This window comes from Lithobates pipiens, unplaced genomic scaffold (assembly GCF_037356315.1).
Source record: "Lithobates pipiens isolate NorthernLeopardFrog02 unplaced genomic scaffold, aLitPip1_a1.2 Scaffold_1, whole genome shotgun sequence".
NCBI lineage: Eukaryota > Metazoa > Chordata > Amphibia > Anura > Ranidae > Lithobates > Lithobates pipiens.
The window spans coordinates 3,970,428-3,997,367 of record NW_027507685.1 but is presented as its reverse complement, the minus strand read 5'-3'; the positions used below and the strand labels follow the sequence as shown (position 1 = coordinate 3,997,367).

The window sequence follows — 26,940 nt, the reverse complement described above, 5'->3', positions numbered from 1 at the left end:
AATGACATTTCCCGTCACACTTTAAAAGAAATAAAACCCTGCAGTGATGTGCAATCATACTGGCTAAATATTTTGTTTAGTGTAGTAAAGCCAATGATACATTAGTTCTGGCTGGCTATGTACAGGCATACCCCACTTTTAAGTACACAATGGGGTTTATTTACTAAAGCTAGAAAGTGCAAAATCAGGTTCACTTCTGCATAGAAACCAATGAGCTTCCAGGTTTTATTATCAAAGCTTAATTGAACAAGCCAAGGGTAGAAGCTCATTGGTTTCTATGCAGAAGTGAGCCTGATTTTGCACATTCTAGCTTTAGTAAATAAACCCCATTATGTACTTAAGAGTGGGGTATGCCTGTACACTGCTTTATGAATAAAGGGCCCTCTGCCACTTATTCTGGGGTTTGTGTTGTTTGGAGCCAGATTTGCATTTAGGCACTAAAAAAACATTTTTCCATTCATTCTTTTAATCATATCTTTCTAGAATATGAACTGGAAATGTGGGAAAATGAGTTCCAGGATTTATTTGTTCCTAATATTCCACTCTCTGACAATCAACAATCCTAGAAAATATTATGTGTAAAAGACCCGTGGCTTGTGCAAAGGTTAATGTGCTGGAGTCTCCAGTGAAGCGAGTCCAGTCCTGCATTGTCATATATGTCAAGAGTAAAAAAAATAATTAGTCGAATGTGCAGCTCATGTATCCTTGAGTGCAAATATGTATCTTTGTGCATATCATAAATTATTACTATGGCTCACAAATAAAAAGACCACATTACTTGACCATATTCAAAGACAGAAGTTTTGGCTTATTAGTGCAGAGTTTGAACTGTGTAGGTATCCATAGACATAAGCAGGCAGAGCTAAGTGATACTGGTGGCTGAGGGTTACACCATGTTATTTGCAGAGATCTAGTGAGAATTGGCATTGACAATGTGGGTTTAAACAATTCAGTAAACAGGAAATCCAAATCCTTAATCAGACCATTCATTCTCCTCCAGTTCTGAGTCATCATCCGACTCACTGTATTCGACTGCAATTCTGCGAGATAAGATGGTGGCCACATCATTGGCCACAGGTTCTTTTTTTGCTTCCTGTTCTCTCTGTTCTTGAACTTTCCGAAGCTGAATACCTGCGGACAAACCATAATTATCAGTCTTGATTTAACAAAATACTCTTCTATTACAATATATCCTGTTCATCCATTACAGTGGAGTCCGCGTGAATACATTCACAATATGCAGTAGATCCAGGGGCGTACTTAGTGCATTTGGCACCCGGGGCGGATCCTATATCTGGCACCCCCACCATAAAATGTAAAAACACACACTGTGCCCCCTGCATACCTCTGCATCCTTCAATATCTTTTTGTCACTACTGTGTACCCCCCCTCTCCACAACTGCACCTCTGGACCCCTTTAAATTACACAGCACCCTGCACCTCTGGACCCTTTTACATTACACAGCACCCTGCACCTCTGGACCCTTTTACATTACACAGCATCCTGCACCTCTGGACCCCTTTACATTACACAGCACCCTGCACCTCTTGACCCCTTTACATTACACAGGACCTTGCACCTCTGGACCCCTTTACATTACACAGCTCTTGTACCTCTGGACCCCTTTACATAACACAGCCCTTGTACCTCTGGACCCCTTTACATTACACAGCCCTTGTACCTCTGGACCCCTTTACATTACACAGCACCCTGCACCTCTGCACCTCTTTACATTACACAGCCCCTCACAGCTCTGGACCCCCTGCATGTTACACAGACCCCCTACAGTGCAGCTCCCCCTCCCTACCATACAGACCCCATATTCTACAGTGTAGACCCCCCTACAGTACAGAATCCTCCCCTACAGTGCAGACCCTCCTACAGTACAGACCCCTCCACCCTACAGCGCAGACCCCCCTACAGTACAGACTCCCCTACAGTACAGACACCCCTACAGTACAAACTCCCCTACAGTACAGACCCCCCTACAGTGCCGAATCTTCCCCTACAGTACAGACCCCTCCCCCTACAGTGCAGACCCCCCTACAGTGCAGGACCCCTCCTACAGTGCAGAACCCCTACAGTGCAGGACCCCTTCTACAGTACAGATCCCCTACAGTGCAGGACCCCTCCTAGAGTGCAGACCCCCTACAGTGCAGGACCCCTCCTACAGTGCAGACCCCCCTACAGTGCAGGACCCCCCTACAGTGCAGGACCCCCCTACAGTGCAGGACCCCCCCACAGTGCAGACACCCCCCCCCACAGTAAAGACCCCCCCTACAGTGCACAGACCTCTTACAGTAAAGAACCCCCCTACAGTGCACAGACTCCCCTAAGGACCCATAATGTACCTCGAGCCCAAGGCAGTGTCATTGCAGGGGGGAGGTGTGAGCAGCACCCGAGCGGAGTGACACCTGTCGGCTCAGTGATCCGGGACCCGGCGCAATAATCCCCTTCTCTCTGTGGTCACGTGACTCACGTCACGCAGTTCTGATCAGTCTCGGCAGCGGCTTTCACTCACAGCCGAGTGAAGCCGCCTCCCCCTCCTCCTTTATGTCCACACAGTGCTGTGCATGCAGGAGGAGGGGGAGGCGGCTTCACTCTACTCAGCTGTGAGTGACAGCCGCTGCCGAGACTGATCAGAATGACCGTGCAACGCGACCACAGAGAGAAGGGGATTATTGCGGCCCGCCCCCCCTGCCCCCCACTTAGTACGCCACTGAGTAGATCAACAATATTAAAAGCAGCTCTTGAGCATCAGCCAAGAGACATTGCCAAGGCTCAAATGCTGTCATAAGTCTGCTGCAAGCAGGAGGAAGCATTTCCCCAGTCCCCTTTCCCAAGTCGTCAGACTGAAAAAATGCAACTTTGTGACAAGTTACAAAGTGCAGCAGTGATCTACAGTGCCTTGAACAAAATATTCATACCCTTTGAAATTTTCAACATTTTGTCATGTTACAACCAAAAACGTAAATGCATTTTATTGGGATTTTATGTGATAGAATAACACAAGGTGGCACATAATTGTGAAGTGGAAGGAAAATAATAAATGGCTTTTAATTTTTTTTACAAATAAATATCTGAAAAGTATGGGTGCATTTGTATTTAGCCCCCTTTATACTGATACCCCTAATTATAATCTAGTAGAACCAATTGCCTTCAGAAGTCACCTAATTAGTAAATAGAGTCCACCTGTGTGTAAGTTAATCTCAGTATAAATACAACTGTTCTGTGAAGCCCTCAGAAGTTCATTAGAGAACCTTAGTGAACAAACAGCATCATGAAGGAACACACCAGACAGATCAGGGATAAAGATGTGGGGAAGGTTAAAGTAGGGTTATAAAAAAATATCCCAAGTTTTAAACATCTCACAGAGCACTTTTTAAATTTGATCATCTGAAAATGGAAAGAGTATGGCACAACTGCAAACATACCAAGACATGGCCGTCCACCTAAACTGACAGGCCGGGCAAGGAGAGCATTAATCAGAGAAGCAGCCAAGAGGCCCATGGTAATGCTGGAGGAGCTGCAAAGATCCACAGCTCGGGTGGGAGAATCTGTCCACAGGACAACTATTAGTTGTGCTCTCCACAAATATGGCCATTATGGAGGAGTGGCAAAAAGAAAACCATTGTTGAAAGAAAGCCATAAGAAGTCCTGTTTTCAGTTTGCTGGAGGCAGCATCGTGTTGTGGGGATGCTTTTCTTCAGCAGGGACAAGAAAGCTGGTCAGAGCTGATGGGTCAAACGGATGGAACCAAATACAGGACAATCAAGAAAACCTGTTAAGTGTCTGGAAAAGACTTGAGACTGGGGCGGAGGTTCACCTACCAACAGGACAACGACCCTAAACATGTAGCCTGAGATATAATAAATGGTTTCGATCAGGAGTCTCCAAACTTTCTACACAAAGACCCAGTTTATTGTCCTACAGACTTTAGGGGGGTCGCACTGTGGCCAGCGGGAATAGAATTTTTTTCCCGCCATCAGTACCCCATCTTTGGTATTAGGGGAAGGAATAGTGCCCCACTGTTGATGTCAGAGGCAGGGATTATGTTCCATTGTTGGTGAATAGTGTCTCATATCAGTGGGATGAATAGTGCTCCAAGGGCCGGATAAAGACAAGCAAAGGGCCACATCTGGCCCTCGGGCTGCAGTTTGGAGACCCCTGGTTTAGATCAAAGCATATTCATGTGTCATTATGGCCAAGTCAACATCCACACCTAAATCTAATTGAGAATCTGTGGCAAGACTTGAAAATTGCTGTTTGCAGACGCTCTCCATCCAATCTGACAGAGCTTGAGCTATTTTGCAAAGATGAATGGGCAAAAACGTCACTCTCTAGATGTGCAAAGCCGGTAGAGACATCCCCAAAAAGACTTGCAGCTGTAACTGCAGTGAAAGGTGGGTCTACAAAGTATTGACTTGGGGGCTGAATACAAATTCAAGCCACACTTTTCACATATTTATTTGTAAAAAAATTTCAAAACCATTTCCTTCCATTTCACAATTATGAGCCACTTTGTGTTGGTCTATCACATAAAATCCTAATATAATACATTTATGTTTTTGGTTGTAACATGACAAAATGTGGATAATTTCAAGGGGCATGAATACTTTTTCAAGGCACCGTATGTAAGACATTTGGAACACAGCTAAGGATTGCACAGGCAACGGTATTACATGTCATTCCTAAAAAGATGGCTCTGTGCTTCCTAATAAAAAAAAAGAAAAAGAAAACAGATGAAGATATTTTTGGGCAGAGTACTGTGATCGTTGTGAGAGGTAATAGACTTCTACAACTACAATTCCAAAAAGATTTTCGATGCTGTGTAAAATCTACTTAAAAAAGAAGTCTGGGTTTAGGTTTTTTTTTTCCCCCATCATACTTACCTAGGTGGATGCAGCATCGGGCCAGTGCTGCACCTTTCCCCAGGCGCCTCTACACTGAGAACCGAGAGAATGAACATCGCTGATGACTCGGTTCTCACAACTCCCCGAGCAGAGAGCTGCTGACTGTCAATCAGAATTTCTCCGCTCTGCCCCCGCCTCCCCTCTCACTGGAGTGCTGAGCTGTGGAGGGGTGGCGAGCGGCCATCCCGGGCTCTCGGCGGCTCGTTGAGAGGCTGAGAGGGGTGTCAGTCCAGGCACCTGGCGGATCCAGACTTTATTGTCATGATGACGCGGTGCCTGGACTGATTCCTGTGATGTCAGCAGAATGTGAACTTCAGACCACTCTCTGCTGAAAACAGATCACAGGAGTGCAAAACGAATTGCACTCCTGTGACCCATAGGAGAAGCCCAGCCAAACGAGCTTAGGCTGGACTTCTCCTTTAAAAAGAGACTGCAATGATTTGCAAATCTTGTAAACCCTAATTTTATTCACAATAGAAAATATAAAACATATTAAATGTTTAAACTGAGAAAATGTACCATTTAAAGAAAAAAATAAGGTAATTTTTAAATTGATGGCAGCCATACGTCTGAAAAACAATTGAGACAGGGCCACGTTTATCATTGTGTAGCATCCGCTCTTCAATTAACAACACTCTGTAAACATCTGGGAACTGAGGAGACCAGTTGCTGGAGTTATGGGAGAGGAATGTTGTCCCATTATTACCTGAGCATATGCTGTTTTAAAACGTGGATATATCAATCAGCATTGATGGTGCCTTTCTGGATGTGCAAGCTGCCCATTTCATACGCGTTAATGCACCCCCCATACCATCAGAAATGCAGGCTTTTGAATTGAGCACTGATAACAAGTCGGAAGGTCCCTCTTCTTTTTAGTCAGAAGAACGTGGCACCCAAGGTTGCCAAAAAAAGAATGTAAAATTTCAATTTGCGTATGCTGTTTTTCCTTTGATGTGCCACCTGTTAACATTATGGTCGGCCTATTGGTCACTGTACACAAAACCACTGATCTATGTTCTGGTGGATATTCTGTTCTGGAATTGGCTAACTGTTTTGTATTTTCAACAAAACGTATTCTTGACTTTAAAAAATGTGATTCGTCTGATCACAAACAGTTTTCCACTTTGCAACAGACCATTTTAAATGAGCTTTGGCCCAGAGAGCATTTCTGGATCATGTTTAGATATGGCTTCTTCTTTGCATGATAGAGCTTTAACATATTCTCAGTTTAAACATTTAAATATTTGATATGTTTCGTATTTTCTATTATGACTAAAATATGGGTTTATGAGATTTATAAATCATTGCATTCTATTTTTATGTAGATTTTACACAAGCTCACAACTTTTTTTGGAATTGTGTTACAATTGTGTTACAATTGTATTACAATTACACATTACACATATTGTACTTAAATTTAACTTTAAAATATATATCTGATGCTAAATTCCCTTAAATGTGCTTATTGAAGTTATTGTTACAATTACACATTACACAGTGTTACAATTAGGCCGCGTACACACGGGCGGATTGTCTGCCAAACTTAGTCCGCTGAACCGTGTTTCAGCGGACAATCCGCTCGTGTGTGGGCTTCAGCTGACTTTTTCAGCGGACAGTCTGACGGACTTTGTCTTTCGGAATTTCCGTAATTTTGTCCGTCCAAACTTGGTTTTGTCCGTCCAAACTTGGTTTCAGCGGACAGTCCGCTCGTGTGTAGGCAAGTTGGACGGACTAAGTATGGCGCATGCTCAGAAAGGATTTACACGGCCGAAGGTTGCATTGCAGTGTATTGGACGTCGTTTTTCTAGTCCCGTCGTACGTGCTGTACACGTCATCGCGCAAGTTTTCAGCGGACTGTCTGTTCATCGTGTGTGGTCAAGTCCGTTCATTCAAAAGTTGAACGGACTGTCTGTCGGATTGTCTGACGAACTTAGTTGGGCAGACAATCCGCCCGTGTGTACGCGGCCTTACACATTACACATATTGTACTTAAATTTAACTTAAAAAATATATATCTGATGCTAAATTCCCTTAAATGTGCTTATTGAAGTTCAGAGAAGTTTGAAATCCTTCAGGTCCAGTTTATCTTGAGGCTCCTAGAGAAAATTTAGATTCTACATATGCATAAAGCTATGCTATTGCTGAAGATAGAACTCAGCTCATATGACTCCAATGAACAGCAGCAACTGAGAACTGAATGTAGTCAACTGGTTCCAATGTCCAATGTCAACAATCTTAGCAAAGGCCTAATAGCAAGCAACGTTTCTGACAAGTTTAGGAAAGTAAAGGAAAACTTAGTCGTCACACACAAGACAACCCTAATTTATTTATTCATCGTTACAGTTTGTCCTTGACTTATGGGCAAATATATCATCCTTAATGAGAAGGCAGTTGATGCTTTGACCCTACGTTCACACCTATGCACTTTTTTGTGCGTTTTCCATTTAGCAGAAATGCAGTACAGTCCATTTGATATGGTTTCCTGTGGTACACCTTCACAGCTGTGTTTTTCTGACGGTGCATTTTTGTAATGGGTCAGGGACTTTTTTCCCACAGCAGATTGCATTTTGGGTGTAATAGACTTCAATGGAGTCGCACCAAAAATGCAAGTGTTGCGTTTTTGATGTTTTTTTAAGGTGTTTTGCGGGGATTTATTTTCCCCTTTAAAAACACTGTATGTAACTGTGTATATATAGCTTCCCCTCTGACAGCTAAATGTAAAAAAAAAAGAATTACCGGCTAAAAAATAAACAAAATGAGAGAAAAAGACGGTGTGCCCCCCCCCCCCCCCTCCCCCAAATCCATACAAGGCCCTTCAGGTCTGGCATGGGTTTGTAGGGGACCCCCATGCCAAAATAAAAAATAAATAAATGGCATGGGGTCCCCCACCAAATCAACACCAGATTGCACTGCAGCCATGATCAGTTGCTCACAGTTGTAATTTGCAGACCCTTGAAGACTCTTCTTCCAGCTATATGTCCCTACTAAGGTGCAAGCTTTCAGTTTTTTTAGCTGGAGAAAGTGACAATCGCCTTCAAAGGCGGTAATAGCTAAACTTGTGTATAACTGAAAATTAGGATTCCGTCTGCTGTGGTGGAAGACATGACTTGTAGTTAATGAATTCACAGGGGGGTCCACTTGGCACCATGTTAACCCTAAATATGGATGTAACATTGTCAGAAAAAGGTGAAGTAAGCCTTTAAAGTGGTGGTAAAGGCACAAGGTTTTCTTTTTATCTTCATGCATTCTATGCATGAAGGTAAAAAAAACCTTCTATGTGCAGCAGTCCCCACAGCCCCCCTAAAACTTACCTGAGCCCCTTCTCAATCCAGCAATGTCCACAAGAGCCTTGCCTCTCTGGGGACTCCAGATTGGCTTTGGCAGCCATTGGCTCCCACTGCTGTCATTTACAGTCAGTTAGCCAATCAGGAGATGGAGCGGGCAGGGCAGAGCCACGGCTCTGTGTGTGCATGGACACACAAAGCCGCAGGTCGGGAACGTACCTGCTTGGGTGCCTTGCTCTGGGGGCACCCTGCAGGAGGGAGGGTCCGGGAGCACCGGGGTGGAACCTGAGAAGAGGAGAATCGTGGCTGCTCTGTGCAAAACCACTGCCTCGGAGTAGTTCAGTGTCACCATAGTAACACTGTACTACTCTGAGGTGGTAATCAGGGATTTACATTTTTTTTTAATTACGCATTGTTTGCTATTACAATGAAGATTTCAACTGTCATGTTTGGGTTAACCATTCATGACAACTGTGATCACTAGTGATCTGTTATTGGCTACATCTAATCACATGGAATAGAGTGCTGTGATTGGCCCAGGAACCATGTGACAGCATAGGAAACACAGCTGTTATGAATGTATTTATTGTTATTTTTACAACAGCTTTATTGACATTGTGATCATATGACCCCCATGTGTCCAAATGAGCATAGCCACCACATCTAAGGCTAGGGTCACATTTTTGTGGCTGGGGAACAAGTGCATAATCGTGTTCGTTCCTGAAATGCACTGCACTTTAGCAGATGCACAAGGGTGCTATTATTTCTTAATGGCACCCCCACGCATCAGAAACAGTGGCACATTTTGTCCGTGCGCCAAACTACATGGTGTTGCAGCACCATGCGGTTCGGTGTGCCCCTTTAAAAAAAAAAAAAAAAAAGGTCAGGGACTTATTCTCCCCTTTTCTGCAGGTAGAGAACCCCATTAAAATGAAAGGGCTGCCTTACATGCAGGACACAGCTTACAGGTCTGGACCTAGCCTTAGAACTAGTAAGCTACAATTCATAACATTTTTTTGGGGGGGTTTAGATATCCTTGAAGTAATTCTTTCTCAAAGATCCCAAAAATCACAACAAAGACTCTAAAGTTTCTGTTTATTTCAAAAAATGTCAAAACATCTACTGTGTGTTTAAATTAGAAGTCTGGCAAACTACCAAGATTCTGCTGCAATATAAAGTAACAGGGAAAGTGCTAATATTTTAGTTCTTCTGTTCTATACTTTGAAGACTAATTTCTCCACAAGCCTATAGCTACAGAGATGAACGATGCCTTATTTTGAAATGATTTAGAATGTTCAGAATATTTAAATACATTATTGTGCATAGTCTAGGCACAGGTTCACTTTTAAATGACTGTGTATGTTCAGGCTTACTCGGTTTCACCCAGGGGGCAGAGGTCCCTTAAAGCAATATTAAACCCTAAAATAACAATTTAATATATTGCAGCTTACCAATCATTAGAAGTACAGTAGTACAGTGGTGTGAAAAAGTGTTTGCCCCCTTCCTCATTTCCTGTTCCTTTGCATGTTTGTCACACTTAAGTGTTTCGGAACATCAAACCAATTTAAACAATAATCAAGGACAACACAAGTAAACACAAAATGCAATTTGTAAATGAAGGTGTTTATTATTAAAGGTGAAAAAAAATCCAAACCATCATGGCCCTGTGTGAAAAAGTGATTGCCCCCCTTGTTAAAACATACTATAACTGTGGTTGTCCACACCTGAGTTCAATTTCTCTAGCCACACCCAGGCCTGATTATTGCCACACCTGTTCACAATCAAGGCATCACTTAAATAGGAGCTGCTTGACACAGTAAGGTCCACCAGAAGATCCTTAAAAGCTACACATCATGCCGAGACCCAAAGAAATTCAGGAACAATTGAGAAAGAAAGTAATTGAGATCTATCAGTCTGAAAAGGGTTATAAAGCCATTTCCAAAGCTTTGGGAATCCAGCGAACCACAATGAGAGCCATTATCCACAAATGGCGAAGACATGGAACAGTGGTGAACCTTCCCAGGAGTGGCCGGCCGCCCAAAATTACCCCAAGAGCGCAGCGACGACTCATCCAAGAGGTCACAAAAGACCCCACAACAACGTCCAAGGAACTGCAGGCCTCACTTGCCTCAGTTAAGGTCAGCGTTCATGCCTCCACCATCAGGAAAAGACTGGGCAAAAATGGCCTGCATGGCAGAGTTCCAAGGAGAAAACCACTGCTGAGCAAAAAGAACATCAAAGCTCGTCTCAATTTCTCCACAACACATCTTGATGATCCCCAAGACTTTTGGGACAACATTCTGTGGACCGATGAGACAAAAGTGGAACTCTTTGGAAGGTGTGTGTCCAAGTATATCTGGCGTAGAAGGAACACTGCATTTCATAAAAAGAACATTATACCAACAGTAAAATATGGTGGTGGTAGTGTGATGGTCTGAGGCTGTTTTGCTGCTTCAGGACCTGGAAGACTTGCCGTGATAAAAGGAACTATGAATTCTGCTGTCTACCAAGAGATCCTGAAGGAGAATGTCCGACCATCTGTTCGTGTACTCAAGCTGAAACGAACTTGGGTTCTGCAGCAGGACAATGATCCTAAACACACCAGCAAGTCCACCACCGAATGGCTGAAGAAAAACAAAATGAAGACTTTGGAGTGGCCTAGCCAAAGTCCTGACCTGAATCCTATTGAGATGTTGTGGTATGACCTTAAAAAGGCCGTTCATGCTCGAAAACCCTCTAATGTAACTGAATTAGGACAATTCTGCAAAGATGAGTAGGCCAAAATTCCTCTAGGACGCTGTAAAAGCCTCATTGCACGTTATCGCAAACGCTTGGTTGCAGTTGTTGCTGCTAAGGGTGGCCCAACCAGTTATTAGGTTTAGGGGGCAATCACTTTTTCACACAGGGCCATGATGGTTTGGATTTTTTTTCACCTTTAATAATAAACACCTTCATTTACAAATTGCATTTTGTGTTTACTTGTGTTGTCCTTGACTATTGTTTAAATTGGTTTGATGTTCCGAAACACTTAAGTGTGACAAACATGCAAAGGAACAGGAAATGAGGAAGGGGGCAAACACTTTTTCACACCACTGTAGCTGCATCAGTTTTCCTTTTTTATGTTTTTTTTCCTTATATTTTGACTTGGTGATCTGGCCAGTAACACACCTACTGTATTAGCCCTTGTACACACGGTCGGACATTCTGACGGAAAATGTCCGATCGGACCGTGTTGTCGGATAATCCGACCGTGTGTGGGCTCCATCGGACTTTTTCCATCGGAATGTCCGACCAACAAAGTTTGAGAGCTGGGCTATAAAATTTTCCGACAACATGATCCGATCGGACTTTGTCTGATCGTTTGTAGAGAATTCCGATCGGACAAAGTGCCACGCATGCTCAGATCAAATTCCTACACCAAAGCTATTGGCTACTAACCTGAACGTAGTCCCGTTGTAATGAACGAACGTCATCATGTTCTGAACGATCGGATTTTCCAACAACTTGTGTATGCAACACCAGTTTCGGACAAAATCCGTCGGAAAAAATCTGACGGATTTTGTGGTCGGAATGTCAGACCGTGTGTACAAGGGCTTAGCGTGCCCTCACTCTAGATGAAGGAGGTTAGGGGGAACCTTTGGACAGCAGCATTGTCAGTCTGGGGGGGGGGGGGGGGGGAGGGTTAGAGAGGAGTTGTAGATGTACCAGCAGATTTAAATGCACTAACAAACTGAAGTCAAGCTCCAAATAATACTTTATACGCAGTTACAGCAAACTGTTTTTTTTCCTTTTGGGATAAATGTGTTATTTAAATAAAAGTAGATAATTGTAAGCACTCCTGCTAGTGTTAAATAATTTCTGTAACTGATACATGCTGCTGGAGAGCTTGTTGTTTTGAAAAACAACAGACTTACTGTCCAGATCACCGGATAGAAATACAGGAAAGAAACACTAAAAAAGAGAATGGATGCTGCTATCACATCTAAGGCCGCGTACACACGGGCGGACTGTCTGGCCAACTAAGTCCGTCAGACAATCCGACGGACAGCCCGTCCTACTTTCGAATGAACGGACTTGACCACACACGATGAACAAACAGTCCGTCGAAAGTTTGCGCGATGACGTGTACAGCACATACGACGGGACTAGAAATAGGACGTCCAATACACTGCAATGCAACCTTTCGCCGTGTAAATCCTTTCTGAGCATGCGCCATACTTAGTCCGTCCAACTAGCCTACTCACGAGCGGACTGTCCGCTGAAACCAAAGTTGGACGGACAATATTACGGAAATTCCGAAATACTTAGTCCGCCAGACTGTCCGCTGAAAAAGTCCGCTGAAGCCCACACACGAGCGGACTGTCCGCTGAAATGTGTTTCGGCGGACTAAGTTGGACAGACAGTCCGCCCGTGTGTACGTGGCATAAGAGTTAGTAAGCTGCAATAAAATAAAAGTTTGCTTTTGGGTTTAATAAAGTTTTAGGTCTGCCAGTTGCAAATCTATGAATTGCTTAAAGTATATCTAATGGCAAAACCTTTTTTGTATTGAATAGAGTGTAGAAGGATTAGAATACATGTCAGAGAAGAGAAAAGAATACTTTTTTTTTTTTTTTGCTGTGCCCCCATTAGTGAGATTTACCCTATTACTGATAGGGGTTTACTTCCTCTTTTGTTCCCTGCAAAGTAAGAGCATAATGGGCTAGTATGCATTGCACTAGCCCATTATGTGGCACTTACCTGCAAACGAAGCTCGCGCTGTCCCCGCTGGAGGGCGCATTCATGTTCGCCCCTCTTCCTACTGGGGCCATGGGCTCTGGCTCTGCGACTGGCCGGAGTCACGTGAACTCGATAGTGAAGAACTGGCAAGGAGGGCAGTTTCTTCACGGCGCATGTGCCGCTGACATCATCATCGCAGGACAGAGTAAATATCACCTAAACAGTGCACGTTTGGTCGATATTTACTGTACCTATAGGTAAGCCTTATTATAGGCTTATCTATAGGTACAAATTGAAAATTGAGGTTTACAGCCACTTTCATTACGGTATCCAAAATGAAATTTTTCCTATAGTTCTACTTCAGCCTCAGACAATTAGGTTGATTTACTAAAGGCACATAGGCTGTTCACTTTGCAAGGGAAGTTGTACTTTGCGAGGGAATCGCTTATTGAATATGATGAAATTTGCAAAGAATACCCAAAGATATGCCCAATTAGGAAAATAAAAAGCTGCATTTTTGCTTACATATGATTGGGTGATGGTATGCAGCAGAGCTTAACCGTGTTCACTAAACTCAGGGAATATTTACCTTCAATAAATCAACCCACTGCCTGTATAAGCCCTTGTACACATTCCGACGGAAAATGTCGGATCGGACCGTGTTGACGGATAATCCGACCGTGTTGTGGGCTCCATCGGACTGTTTCCATCGGAATATCCGACCGACAACGTTTTAGCCCTTGTACACACGGTCGGACATTCTGCCAACCAAATCCGTTGGATTTTTGTCCGACGGATTGTGTCCGAAACTGTTGCATACACACAGTTGGACCAAGTTGTCGGAAAATCCGATCGTTCAGAACGTGATGACGTTATTTCGTTACGACGGGACTACGTTCAGGCTAGTAGCCAATACCTTTGATGTAGGAATTTGATCTGAGCATGCGTGGCACTTTGTCCGATCAAAATTCTCTACACATGATCAGAGTATGTCCGATCGGACCAGTTTGTCGGAAAATATTTCCAACAAGTTGGAAAATTGGGTCTGACGGATATTCCGACGGAAACAGTCCGATGTAGACAACACACAGTCGGATTATCCGACAAAACGGTCCGATAGGACACGTTCCGACGGAATCTCCGACCGTGTGTACAAGGGCTTAGAGCTGGGCTATAAAATTTTCCGACAACATGATCCGATCGGACTTTATCCGATCGTTTGTAGAGAATTCCGATCGGACAAAGTGCCACGCATGCTCAGATCAAATTCCTAGACCAAAGCTATTGGCTACTAGCCTGAACGTAGCCCGTCGTAACGAAATAACGTCATCACGCTACGAACGATCGGATTTTCCGACAACTTTGTCCGACCGTGTGTATGCAACACCGGTTTCGGACAAAATCCGTCGGACAAAATCTGACGGATTTTGTTGTCGGAATGTCCGACCGTGTGTACAAGGGCTAACAGTGTCAAATAGCAAAGAACAGAGGCTAGGAGGAATGCAAATACCTCTTGTTTACCTCCTTCAGTGTCTCTTTTATACTATCCAAGTGGTAAACCTTTCCCAAAATCCTTTTCATAAAGCTAATTATTGTAATGCTTGGACTGTTATGAAGGGGTTAATAAAAAAATGTTTTCTTGCAAAAAAAAAAAAGTTAGCACTAAGTAACCAAGCAACAATGCATTTCAAGTATTTCCAGGATTAGCTCTACAATGAATAGCTTTGTGACTATCAAAAATGCTCATCTCCTGCGTTCTATAATAATCCAGTGGGTAGGTAAGCTATAAATTGATGTTTTCCAAGCAGACGGCTCCCTCTTACCTCTGCGAATTGCAGCCAGAAGGTCACTCCTCGCGTCACTTATAGGCATGAGTGGAATCTGAGGTTTTCTTGGTTCCACGGTGACAGTGGGAGGGGAAGCGGTGTGAGCAGGAGAAGCTGTGAGAGTTGGAGGGCCTGGTGGAGGTGGTGGGGGAGCAACTGGTGGTCCCATGGATATAGTTTGGGGAGGAGAACCCGAATATGGACAGGGTGGGGCTGGAGGAGGGGTAGGAGTATAGGAAGCAGTTACATTAGGAGCTACAGAAGCAGGGGCAGAAATTGGACTGTCAAATGCTGTTTGTGCAGAAGGGATCACAGGAGGAGGTGGTGGGGGAGCAGGAGGAACAAAATATTCTGTCATTGGCACTTGTTGACCACTGCAAGAAAAAAAAAAAAAAAAGTTAAACAGACCCTTTACTGCACCACTACAATGTACTATGCAGTCCCAGTCACAAGTAAAATACACAATCTTGCAGTTGTACCAACTGCTTTCTCTAAGCCCTATTCTTAGGCTCGTTCACATCATACGTGCATGAAAACTGATGGAAACGGAAGGATAAAATGACATCAGTTTCAGGGCCGTCTTTAAGGCAGGGAAAAAGGGGCAGCTGCCCTGGGCCCTGTCATTGTTGTGGGACCCAAAGCAGCTGCCTCATACTTGCCAACTATCCCAGTTTAAATTCCCTTGTCCCTTGAAGTTTTAGTCCTGTGCTGTGTCCCGATATCTCGGTGTGAAGTGCTGCTACTAATGCTGCCCAGCTCTGCCCTATTGTTGTGTACAGATGACTTACCTGCAGACCCTGTGTTTACATGTAAATAACCGGCATTCATATGTAAATAGAGGCGGCATTCATAAGTAAATAGCTGCAGTCAGCGGCATTCATATGTAAATAAAGGCAGAATTCATATGTGTATCATGCCCCCCTGCAGTGAGGAAATTATGTGCTGTAACCTCTAGTAACCAATCAGTGAGCAGTATTAAAGGCAGAGCAGTAAATAAAGGCAGAATTCATATGTGTATCATGCCCCCCTGCAGTGAGGAAATTATGTGCTGTAACCTCTAGCAACCAATCAGTGAGCAGTATTACTGTACAGTAATCTCTAGCAACCAATTAACAAGCAGAAATCATTTGCTGTAACCTCTAGCAACTAATCTGTGAGCCGTAATGTGTGCTGGAACCTCAAGCAACCAGTCAGTAAGCAGTAATGATATGCTGAAACTGATGGCAACCAATCGCAATTGCTGCCTGATCTGATAAAGTAGACTGGTCTAGCTACTATTTATTGTATGTTTCAGAGCAGGTGGAGAGCAAAAGTAAATGGAGGGGGGGGAATTTTTGCCCAGGGTCCAAACAGTTTCCATCAGTTTTCATGTGTGTCAGTGGAACTGTGTGTCTCCCAGAAGACAGCAGGGGGAGACAGAGGAGGGGCCGGACATGGAGTAGATTCTGTGGCAATCGCCAGAAGTGGGAGCAAATACCTGTATTAGACCGGTATCTGCTCCCCCTCCCCCTGAAAGGTGCCAAATGTGACACCAGAGGGGGGGAGAAACCGGATAAGTGGAAGTTCCATTTTTGGGTGGAACTCCGCTTTAATGTAGTTAAAATAAGATCAATAACAATAATAATAGTAATGGTAAAATGATAATGAAGATGATGATAAATTGGACCACCTGCCTAGTACTACTTATTCTATATGCAGCTTATATGACCAGCTTTACTTACTCCACAACACATGAATACATGAATACATTAATAAATAATTGTCTATAGGTATTCTTATTTGCCATTGTTGTACTAAGCTTATGGCTGTCAAAGTACACTCACCGTCCATTTTATTAGGTACACCTGTTCAATTGCTTGGTAACACAAATTGCTAATCAGCCAATAACATGGCAACAACTTAATGCATTTAGGCATCTAAAGGTGGTGAAGACGACTTGCTGAAGTTTAAAACGCGCATCAATATGGGGAAGAAATGGGAATTAAGTGACTTTGAATGTGGCATGGTTGTTGGTGCCAGATGGGCTGGTCTGAGTATTTCAAAAACTGCTGATCTACTGGGATTTTCAGACATACTCATCTCTAGGGTTTACAGAGAATGGTCCAAAAAAGAGAAAATATCCAGTTGTATAGGTGAAAATGCCCAGTTGATGTCAGAGGTCAGAGAATAGGCAGACTGGTCCAAGATGATAGAAAGGCAACAGTAGCTCAAAAAACAACTCACTACAACCAAGGTGTGCAGAATACCAACTCTACATTTCTATATGACAGAAAGTGTATGCATCTAAAATAAATAATTGGTCTTGCCTGTTGTGGAAAATGAATACAATGGAAAAAGATTGAAACAAATGCAGTTAAAGTGGTTGTAAACCCTTACAAACCACTTTGACCTACAGGTAAGCCTTAATCTAGTCCAAGAAATATCTCCTAAACCTATACGGAGATATTTACCCGAAGACAGCCACCGCTGTCTACGGCGCATGCGCCGTAGACAGCGGCGCGCAGGCGCACTGGTCAGGCCGCAGATCGCGGCAAAATGCCGCAGATCCCGGCGATATGCCGCGAGTGTCGGCTCCCATGCGCATGCGCGGGAGTGACGTCATCGCGGCACAGCGCCGGAGCAGCAAGACCCACGGAGACCAACCGAGAAGATGGATGCTCCGGACTACAGGGGACATCGGTGACTTCGCTGGCTCCTGTGTCAGGTAAGTGACACATAATGGACAACTATGCGATGCATAGTAGTCCATTATGCTTTACCTTTGCAGGGAATCAAAGAGGAAGTAAACTCATCAGGCTTTTAACTCATGGTTTTACTTTCCCTGACCACACATCCACAAGTTAGCAAAGCTATCAGCCACGTTAGTACACATCACCGCAATTGTGGCGCTCCAAACATTAAACCAGCTGTCGTGTTTTGCAGGCGTTACCACTGCCAAACGCAACCTGCAAGTACAAGTGCATGAAGCAAATGCGAGCCAAACGCTTGGCTTTTGGTTGTATTGTGATATTTCCATTCAAAATCCACTTTGGCTTAAAAAAAAAAAAACAAGCTTTCAGCTGCTGCTGTACCACCCTCTGAAAAGTGATCCTTGTTTTTCAGTGGGGTTCCAAGAAAACTTATGCTGGTAATCTACTAATAGACCTTAAAGAGGAAGTAAACCCTGATCTATTTTTACCACCTCTCACCTGCCCGTGTAAATGAGACCTTACAGTCACACTGTCATTTCAAAAAATAGAGGTGCAGGCAGCCAGCAAGAGTGTACTTAGGACTGTGAAAGACCTGCGGCAAAACGCGCTGCCTTTTCCTGGCCTGTTAGGCTGCATGCCTGGGTCTGTGTCTATGTACCCCTTACTCATTCCCTACCTTCAGAGCACATGTGCCAGTGACACTGCTGCTCGCTAGAATATCTCCTAAATGAGATGTTTATTTTACCTACAGGTAAGCTTTATTATAAGCTTACCTGTAGGTAAGAATCAAAATAAAGGGATTACAACCACTTTAAGACTTAATAGTAAAACTTGCTCCTTTGTAAATGGTATTTTTTTTTTTTGCATTGGTTTGTGTCCTCCATGGCAGTGCTCAGCTACCCATGCACTTTGCTTCATTTGCTCATCATAAGTCAGGAATATGCAACATACAACAGTAAGCACTTTGTTATGTACACCACAATATGTTTAGAGTGCAGTGGTCAGTAAATGTTGTAGTGCCCCTTAAATTGAGGGCCAGCAGAAGGTAAAGATGGCTAATGTCTGTGGTCGACGGCAGGAAAAAAATGTCTGGTGTTGATGGTACGGTATAGGAAATATGTGTGGTATCAGTGGTCAGGGGGAGGGGAAAAATGCCCAGGGTTGGTGGTGAGTGTTTGTGTTCCCTTTATATTGGTGGTCATAAAAGGGCTCTTTCAGAATCTGATAAGTCTCCCCTACCCCTGTTACATTGGTGGTCAGTGTATGTGCAATCCTGATATTTGCAGTCAGTGTCTGTGTTTTCCTTACATTGGTGGTCATTGTCTGTGTCCCTCATAATTTGGAGGTCAGTGTCTGCATCCCCCTTATGTCGAAGGTCAGCATCTGTCTCCCCTTAGAGTGATGGTCAGTGTCTGTGCCCTCTTACATTGATGGTCAGTGTCTACGCCTTCCTTACATTAGTGGTCAATATCTGTACCCTCTAACATTGGTGGTCAGTTTTTGTGCCCCCTTCCATTGTTGGTCAGTGTCTTTGCTTCTCATTACATTGGTGGTCAGTGTCTGCACCCTTTGTTACATTAGCGGTCAGTGTTCGCCCTTGCTTGTCAAAATGTGCCCTTTGTACCCCTGTGCTGCTCAGAATTGGTCAGTGTGCGTACCCCTTTACCTTGGCGATCAATGTTTGAGCCCCCCCTTCCACTGGCAGTCAGAGTACAGCCCTAATCAACTGCTTTTAGGGAGGATCTCTCTTATTGAAAATTTGGACTGAGCTATCTGATAAGGAATAAGTCATTTTATGTCTATGTGTCATGTGTGTTTATGTCTATGTGTCATGTGTCTATGAGTCATTCTATGTCTATGTTGATGTGTAGATTTCTCCTTACATTATTGATCTCTGTAAAAATAAGTTCCACATGCTGACTAGTTGGAAGCTTACATTATATTTAAATCTACTATTTCCTATGTACCTAAATTGCTATATATATATATATATATATATATATATATATATATATATATATATATATATATATATATATATATATATATATATATTTTTTTTTTATTATTATTATTTGTTTAGTCATGTTCATAATAATACAGAGAACTAATACATATTCCATTGTAGTGATAATAACCTATAAAGTTTAAAAGCTCATAATAAGGCTTGCCTATAGGTACAGTCAGGGGTGGACTGACAACTCATGGGGCCCCCGGGCATTAGGAGATTATGGGGCCCCCAGGCATTAGGAGATTATGGGGCCCCCAGGCATTAGGAGATTATGGGGCCACACGGTATACACACACACAGTATACAATCACACAGTACACACAGTATACACAGACATGTTTCTATTGGCTGAGAAGGTACTGGAGAGGTGGGGCAGCTATAATCTCTGGATTTTTAGACCAAAAGGATGTCGGTAAGGGACATTTCAGAGACAGATGTAAAAAAAAAACACTGATTTTTACATACTTTCCCTGGTTTTACTGAGACTAGCCACCCTGATGGGGCCCCCTAGTGGCTCGGGGCCCTCGGGCAGTGCCCGAGTGGCCCAATGGTCAGTCTGCCCCCGGGTACAGTAAATACCTCCTAAACATGCGCATATATTTACTTGCGAAGCTGCCAGTGACGTCACCGATGCATGCGCTCTGAAGGAACAGCATACCCATGCCCTTCCTGCAGAGCCCTGTGTTGTGAACAGCGACAGGATTTACATCATCGTGGCCTCTCCATTCAAAGGACCGGAGCCTGCGAACCCGGAAGGAAGACCAGGTGAAGATGGAAGTCCTGTCTGCAGTGACAGCGCCCTGCTGGAGGGCTTTGTTTTTTTTACGGTAAGTTTCACATAATGTGCTAGTATGCAATTGCCCTGCTGGAGAATTTCTTTTTTTTTTGTTTACTACTGCTTTAAAGAGGAAGTAAACCCTGATGAGTTTACTTCCTCTTTGATTCCTTGCAAAGGTAAAGCATAATGGACTACTATGCATCGCATAGTAGTCCATTATGTGTCACTTACCTGACACAGGAGCCAGCGAAGTCACCGCTGTCCCCTGTAGTTCCGAGCGTCCATCTTCTTGGTGGGTCTCGCTGCTCCGGCGCTGTGATTCGCCGGAGCAGCGATGATGTCACTCCCGCGCATGCGCACGGGAGCCGACACTCGCGCCGATCTGCGGCTTGCCCAGTGCGCCTGCGCGCCGCTGTCTACAGCGCATGCGCTGTAGATAGTGGTGGCTGTCTTCGGGTAAATATCTCCTAAACTGTATAGGTTTCTTGGACCTACAGGTAAGCCTTAACCTAGGCTTACCTGTCGGTCAAAGTGGTTTGTAAGGGTTTACAACCACTTTAAAAAAATTTAAAAGTCAGCAGCTGCAAACACTGTAGCTGCTGACTTTTAATAAGCACACTTACCTGTCCAGGGAGCCCGCGATGTCGGCCGTCCGAGGTTGACCCGTCCCTCGGTCTCGGGTCCCAGCGCCAGGGCCGCTGATAGGCCAGTACAACTGGCCCTGCTGTACTGGGCCTGACCAGCAGGGGGGCCCGGGCAACCTGAAAGGCAAAATTTTATGTTTAAAAAAAAAAAAAGTTCCTCCTCCACCGATCAGTGCTCGAGGCACTGGCAGTGGGCGGCATTTCAGGGGGGAGGTGCGAGTAGCACCCCGAGTGGAGTGACATCTGCCGGCTCAGTGATCCGGGACCCGGCGCAATAATCCCCTTCTCTCTGTGGTCGCGTCGCGCGGCCGTTCTGATCAGTCTCGGTAGCGGCTGTCACTCACAGCCGAGCAGAGTGAAGCCGCCTCCCCCTCCTCCATGCACAGCACTGTGTAGACATAAAGGAGGAGGGGGAGGCGGCTTCACTCGGCTGTGAGTGACAGCCGCTGCCGAGACTGATCAGAACGGCGCGACGTGAGTCACGCGACCACAGAGACAAGGGGATTATTGCGCCGGGTCCCGGATCACTGAGCCGACAGGTATCACTCCACTCTGGTGCTGCTCGCACCTCCCCCCTGCAATGCCGCTGCCTTGGAATCGAGGTACATTATGGGTCCTTAGGGGAGTCTGTGCACTGTAGGGGGGTTCTTTACTGTGGGGGGTCTGTGCACTGTGGGGGGGGTCTGCACTGTGGGGGGTCCTGCACTGTAGGGGGGTCTGAACTGTATGGGGGTTCTGCACTGTAGGGGGGTCTTGCACTGTAGGGGGGTCTTGCACTGTAGAAGGGGTCCTGCACTGTAGGGGGGGTCCTGCACTGTAGGGGGAGGGGTCTGTACTGTAGGTGAGGATTCTGCACTGTAGGGGAGTCTGCGCTGTAGAGTGGAGGGGCCTGTACTGTAGGATGGTCTGCACTGTAGGGGAGGATTCTGTACTGTAGGGGGGTCTACACTGTAGATGGGGGTCTCTATGGTAGGGAGGGGGGTCTGCACTGTAGGGGGTCTGTGTAACATGCAGGAGGTCCAGAGCTGTGAGGGGCTGTGTAATGTAAAGGAGTGCAGAGGTGCAGGGTGCTGTGTAATGTAAAGGGGTCCAGAGGTACAAGAGCTGTGTAATGTAAAGGGGTCAGGAGGTTCAGGGTGCTGTGTTATGTAAAGGGGTCCAGAGGTACAAGAGCTGTGTAATGTAAAGAGGTCCTTAGGCGCAAGGTCCTGTGTAATGTAAAGGGGTCCAGAGGTACAAGAGCTGTGTAATGTAAAGGGGTCCAGAGGTGCAGGCTGCTGTGTAATGTAAAGAGGTCCTTAGGTGCAAGGTCCTGTGTAATGTAAAAGGGTCCAGAGGGGCAGGGTGCTGTGTAATGTAAAGAGGTCCTTAGGCGCAAGGTCCTGTGTAATGTAAAGGGGTCCAGAGGTACAAGAGCTGTGTAATGTAAAGGGGTCCAGAGGTGCAGGCTGCTGTGTAATGTAAAGAGGTCCTTAGGTGCAAGGTCCTGTGTAATGTAAAAGGGTCCAGAGGGGCAGGGTGCTGTGTAATGTAAAGAGGTCCTTAGGCGCAAGGTCCTGTGTAATGTAAAGGGGTCCAGAGGTGCAGGGTGCTGTGTAATGTAAAGAGGTCCTTAGGCGCAAGGTCCTGTGTAATGTAAAGTGGTCCAGAGGTACAGGGTGCTGTGTAATGTAAAGGGGTCCAGAGTTACAGGGTGCTGTGTAATGTAAAGGGGTCCAGAGGTGCAGGGTGCTGTGTAATTTAAAGGGGTCCAGAGGTGCAGTTGTGGAGAGGGGGGGGGGTACACAGTAGTGACAAAAAGATATTGAAGGATGCAGAGGTATGCAGGGGACACAGTGGGTGTTTTTACATTTTATGGTGGGGGGGATGGGTGCCAGATATAGGATCCGCCCCGGTCGCCAAATGCTCTAGGTACGCCCCTGCTTCCCCCCCCCCCCCTGTTCGGTAAAGTTGTTTTTTTTAACTGTGCTATGCGCTCATTGCGCTGTGTTCATTCCAGTATGCGGCTGCAGGGGAGGGACTCTTTCCTGTATTTCGGGCGTGGAAGAATACGTCTTCTGCACCCGCTCCGCACACCGCACAAGTACCGGCCAGCATATAATGTTATGGTGTTGCGGAGTGATATTCCCAATCCTCTCTCTCTCCGCGTGACAAGAACTTAGTAGCAGAGTGAGAGGCAACTCAGGCAAGCAGAGAGAGCAGGGGCCGGGCGAATCGATCGAGTCGAGATCTTGTGGACAATTACAGGTGACAAGGTAAGGTGTATGCTTGCTTGGGGGGGGGGGGGGGTTTGAAGTTCAACATCTGCAAATGCAATACATACCCTGCCAATACCCAATACTCTGCAATACTTACCCTGCCAATACTCTGCCAATACTCTGCAATACATACCCTGCCAATACTCTGCAATACATACCCTGCCAATACTCTGCAATACATACCCTGCCAATACTCTGCCAATACTCTGCAATACATACCCTGCCAATACTCTGCAATACTTACCCTGCCAATACTCTGCAATACTTACCCTGCCAATACTCTGCAATACATACCCTGCCAATACTCTGCAATACATACCCTGCCAATACTCTGCCAATACTCTGCAATACTTACCCTGCCAATACTCTGCAATACATACCCTGCCAATACTCTGCAATACATACTCTGCCAATACTCTGCAATACATACCCTGCCAATACTCTGCAATACTTACCCTGCCAATACTCTGCAATACATACCCTGCCAATACTCTGCAATACTTACCCTGCCAATACTCTGCAATACTTACCCTGCCAATACTCTGCAATACATACCCTGCCAATACTCTGCAATACATACCCTGCCAATACTCTGCCAATACTCTGCAATACATACCCTGCCAATACTCTGCAATACATACCCTGCCAATACTCTGCAATACTTGCCCTGCCAATACTCTGCAATACATACCCTGCCAATACATACCCTGCCAATACTCTGCAATACATACCCTGCCAATACTCTGCAATACTTACCCTGCCAATACTCTGCCAATACTCTGCAATACATACCCTGCCAATACTCTGCAATACATACCCTGCCAATACTCTGCAATACTTACCCTGCCAATACCCTGCCAATACTCTGCAATACTTACCCTGCCAATACTCTGCCAATACTCTGCCAATACTCTGCAATACATACCCTGCCAATACTCTGCAATACATACCCTGCCAATACTCTGCAATACTTACCCTGCCAATACTCTGCCAATACTCTGCAATACATACCCTGCCAATACTCTGCAATACATACCCTGCTAATACTCTGCAATACATACCCTGCCAATACTCTGCAATACTTACCCTTCCAATACTCTGCAATACTTACCCTTCCAATACTCTGCCAATACTCTGCAATACTTACCCTGCCAATACTCTGCCAATACTCTGCAATACATACCCTGCCAATACTCTGCAATACATACCCTGCCAATACTCTGCCAATACTCTGCAATACATACCCTGCCAATACTCTGCAATACATACCCTGCCAATACTCTGCAATACTTACCCTGCCAATACCCTGCCAATACTCTGCAATACTTACCCTGCCAATACTCTGCCAATACATACCCTGCCAATACTCTGCAATACATACCCTGCCAATACTCTGCAATACATACCCTGCCAATACTCTGCAATACATACCCTGCCAATACTCTGCAATACATACCCTGCCAATACTCTGCAATACTTACCCTGCCAATACTCTGCAATACATACCCTGCCAATACTCTGCAATACTTACCCTGCCAATACTCTGCCAATACTCTGCAATACTTACCCTGCCAATACTCTGCAATACATACCCTGCCAATACTCTGCAATACATACCCTGCCAATACTCTGCAATACTTACCCTGCCAATACTCTGCAATACTTACCCTGCCAATACTCTGCCAATACTCTGCAATACATACCCTGCCAATACTCTGCAATACATACCCTGCCAATACTCTGCAATACTTACCCGGCCAATACTCTGCAATACTTACCCTGCCAATACTCTGCAATACATACCCTGCCAATACTCTGCAATACTTACCCTGCCAATACTCTGCAAATACTCTGCAATACTTACCCTGCCAATACTCTGCCAATACTCTGCAATACATACCCTGCCAATACTCTGCAATACTTACCCTGCCAATACTCTGCAATACATACCCTGCCAATACTCTGCCAATACTCTGCAATACTTACCCTGCCAATACTCTGCCAATACTCTGCAATACATACCCTGCCAATACTCTGCAATACATACCCTGCCAATACTCTGCAATACATACCCTGCCAATACTCTGCAATACTTACCCTTCCAATACTCTGCAATACATACCCTGCCAATACTCTGCCAATACTCTGCAATACTTACCCTGCCAATACTCTGCCAATACTCTGCAATACATACCCTGCCAATACTCTGCAATACATACCCTGCCAATACTCTGCCAATACTCTGCAATACATACCCTGCCAATACTCTGCAATACATACCCTGCCAATACTCTGCAATACTTACCCTGCCAATACTCTGCAATACTTACCCTGCCAATACTCTGCAATACATACCCTGCCAATACTCTGCAATACATACCCTGCCAATACTCTGCAATACTTACCCTGCCAATACTCTGCAATACATACCCTGCCAATACTCTGCAATACATACCCTGCCAATACTCTGCAATACATACCCTGCCAATGCTCTGCCAATTCTCTGCAATACTTACCCTGCCAATACTCTGCCAATACTCTGCAATACATACCCTGCCAATACTCTGCAATACATACCCTGCCAATACTCTGCAATACATACCCTGCCAATACTCTGCAATACATACCCTGCCAATACTCTGCAATACTTACCCTGCCAATACTCTGCAATACATACCCTGCCAATACTCTGCCAATACTCTGCAATGCATACCCTGCCAATACTCTGCAATACATACCCTGCCAATACTCTGCAATACATACCCTGCCAATACTCTGCAATACTTACCCTGCCAATACTCTGCAATACTTACCCTGCCAATACTCTGCAATACATACCCTGCCAATACTCTGCAATACATACCCTGTCAATACTCTGCAATACTTACCCTGCCAATACTCTGCAATACATACCCTGCCAATACTCTGCAATACATACCCTGCCAATACTCTGCAATACTTACCCTGCCAATACTCTGACAATACTCTGCAATACTTACCCTGCCAATACTCTGCCAATACTCTGCAATACATACCCTGCCAATACTCTGCAATACATACCCTGCCAATACTCTGCAATACTTACCCTGCCAATACTCTGCAATACTTACCCTGCCAATACTCTGCAATACATACCCTGCCAATACTCTGCAATACATACCCTGCCAATACTCTGCAATACATACCCTGCCAATACCCAATACTCTGCAATACATACCCTGCCAATACTCTGCAATACTTACCCTGCCAATACTCTGCAATACATACCCTGCCAATACTCTGCAATACATACCCTACCAATACTCTGCAATACATACCCTACCAATACTCTGCAATACTTACCGGCCAATACCCAATACTCTGCAATACATACCCTGCCAATACTCTGCAATACTTATCCTGCCAATACTCTGCAATACTTACCCTGCCAATACTCTGCAATACTTACCCTGCCAATACTCTGCAATACATACCCCGCCAATACTCTGCAATACATACCCCGCCAATTGTTTCAAGGCGGGGTCTGGGAGGGGCAATGGGTGGGGGCAGGGGTGGGGCTGAAGGAGGGACCAGGGGCGGGGCCAGGGTGGAGCTGAAGGGGGCCCCATCAGGTAGGCTGTACGGGGCCCCATGATTTCTATCAGCGGCCCTGCCCAGCGCCGCCATTTTGTCTAAGGGAAACAGGCAGTGGAGCCTTGCGGCTTCACTGCCCGTTTCCTACTGCGCATGCGCGAGTCACGCAGCGCTTTGTGAATGGGACGCGCTGTGTTCTGGAACACACAGTTCCCAGAACACAGCGCGACCCATTACCCAGAAGAC

The 26,940-nt window shown here is 45.1% G+C and overlaps 1 protein-coding gene across 2 annotated transcripts in view; it reads right to left on the bottom strand.

The window, feature by feature from the left end:
* Positions 1 to 286: 286 nt before the first annotated feature.
* Positions 287 to 26,940, bottom strand: part of LOC143961885 (actin-binding protein WASF3-like) — an 88,865-nt gene continuing 62,211 nt past the window's right edge. For both annotated transcript variants that reach the window (XM_077472179.1, XM_077471508.1), the window contains exons 8-9: positions 14,738 to 15,114; positions 287 to 1,131 (exon numbers count right to left, since the gene is read on the bottom strand). In XM_077472179.1, coding sequence (XP_077328305.1) covers positions 974 to 1,131; positions 14,738 to 15,114 — 535 coding nt within the window. In that variant the 3' untranslated portion in view covers positions 287 to 973. The remainder of the gene's footprint in view (positions 1,132 to 14,737; positions 15,115 to 26,940) is intronic.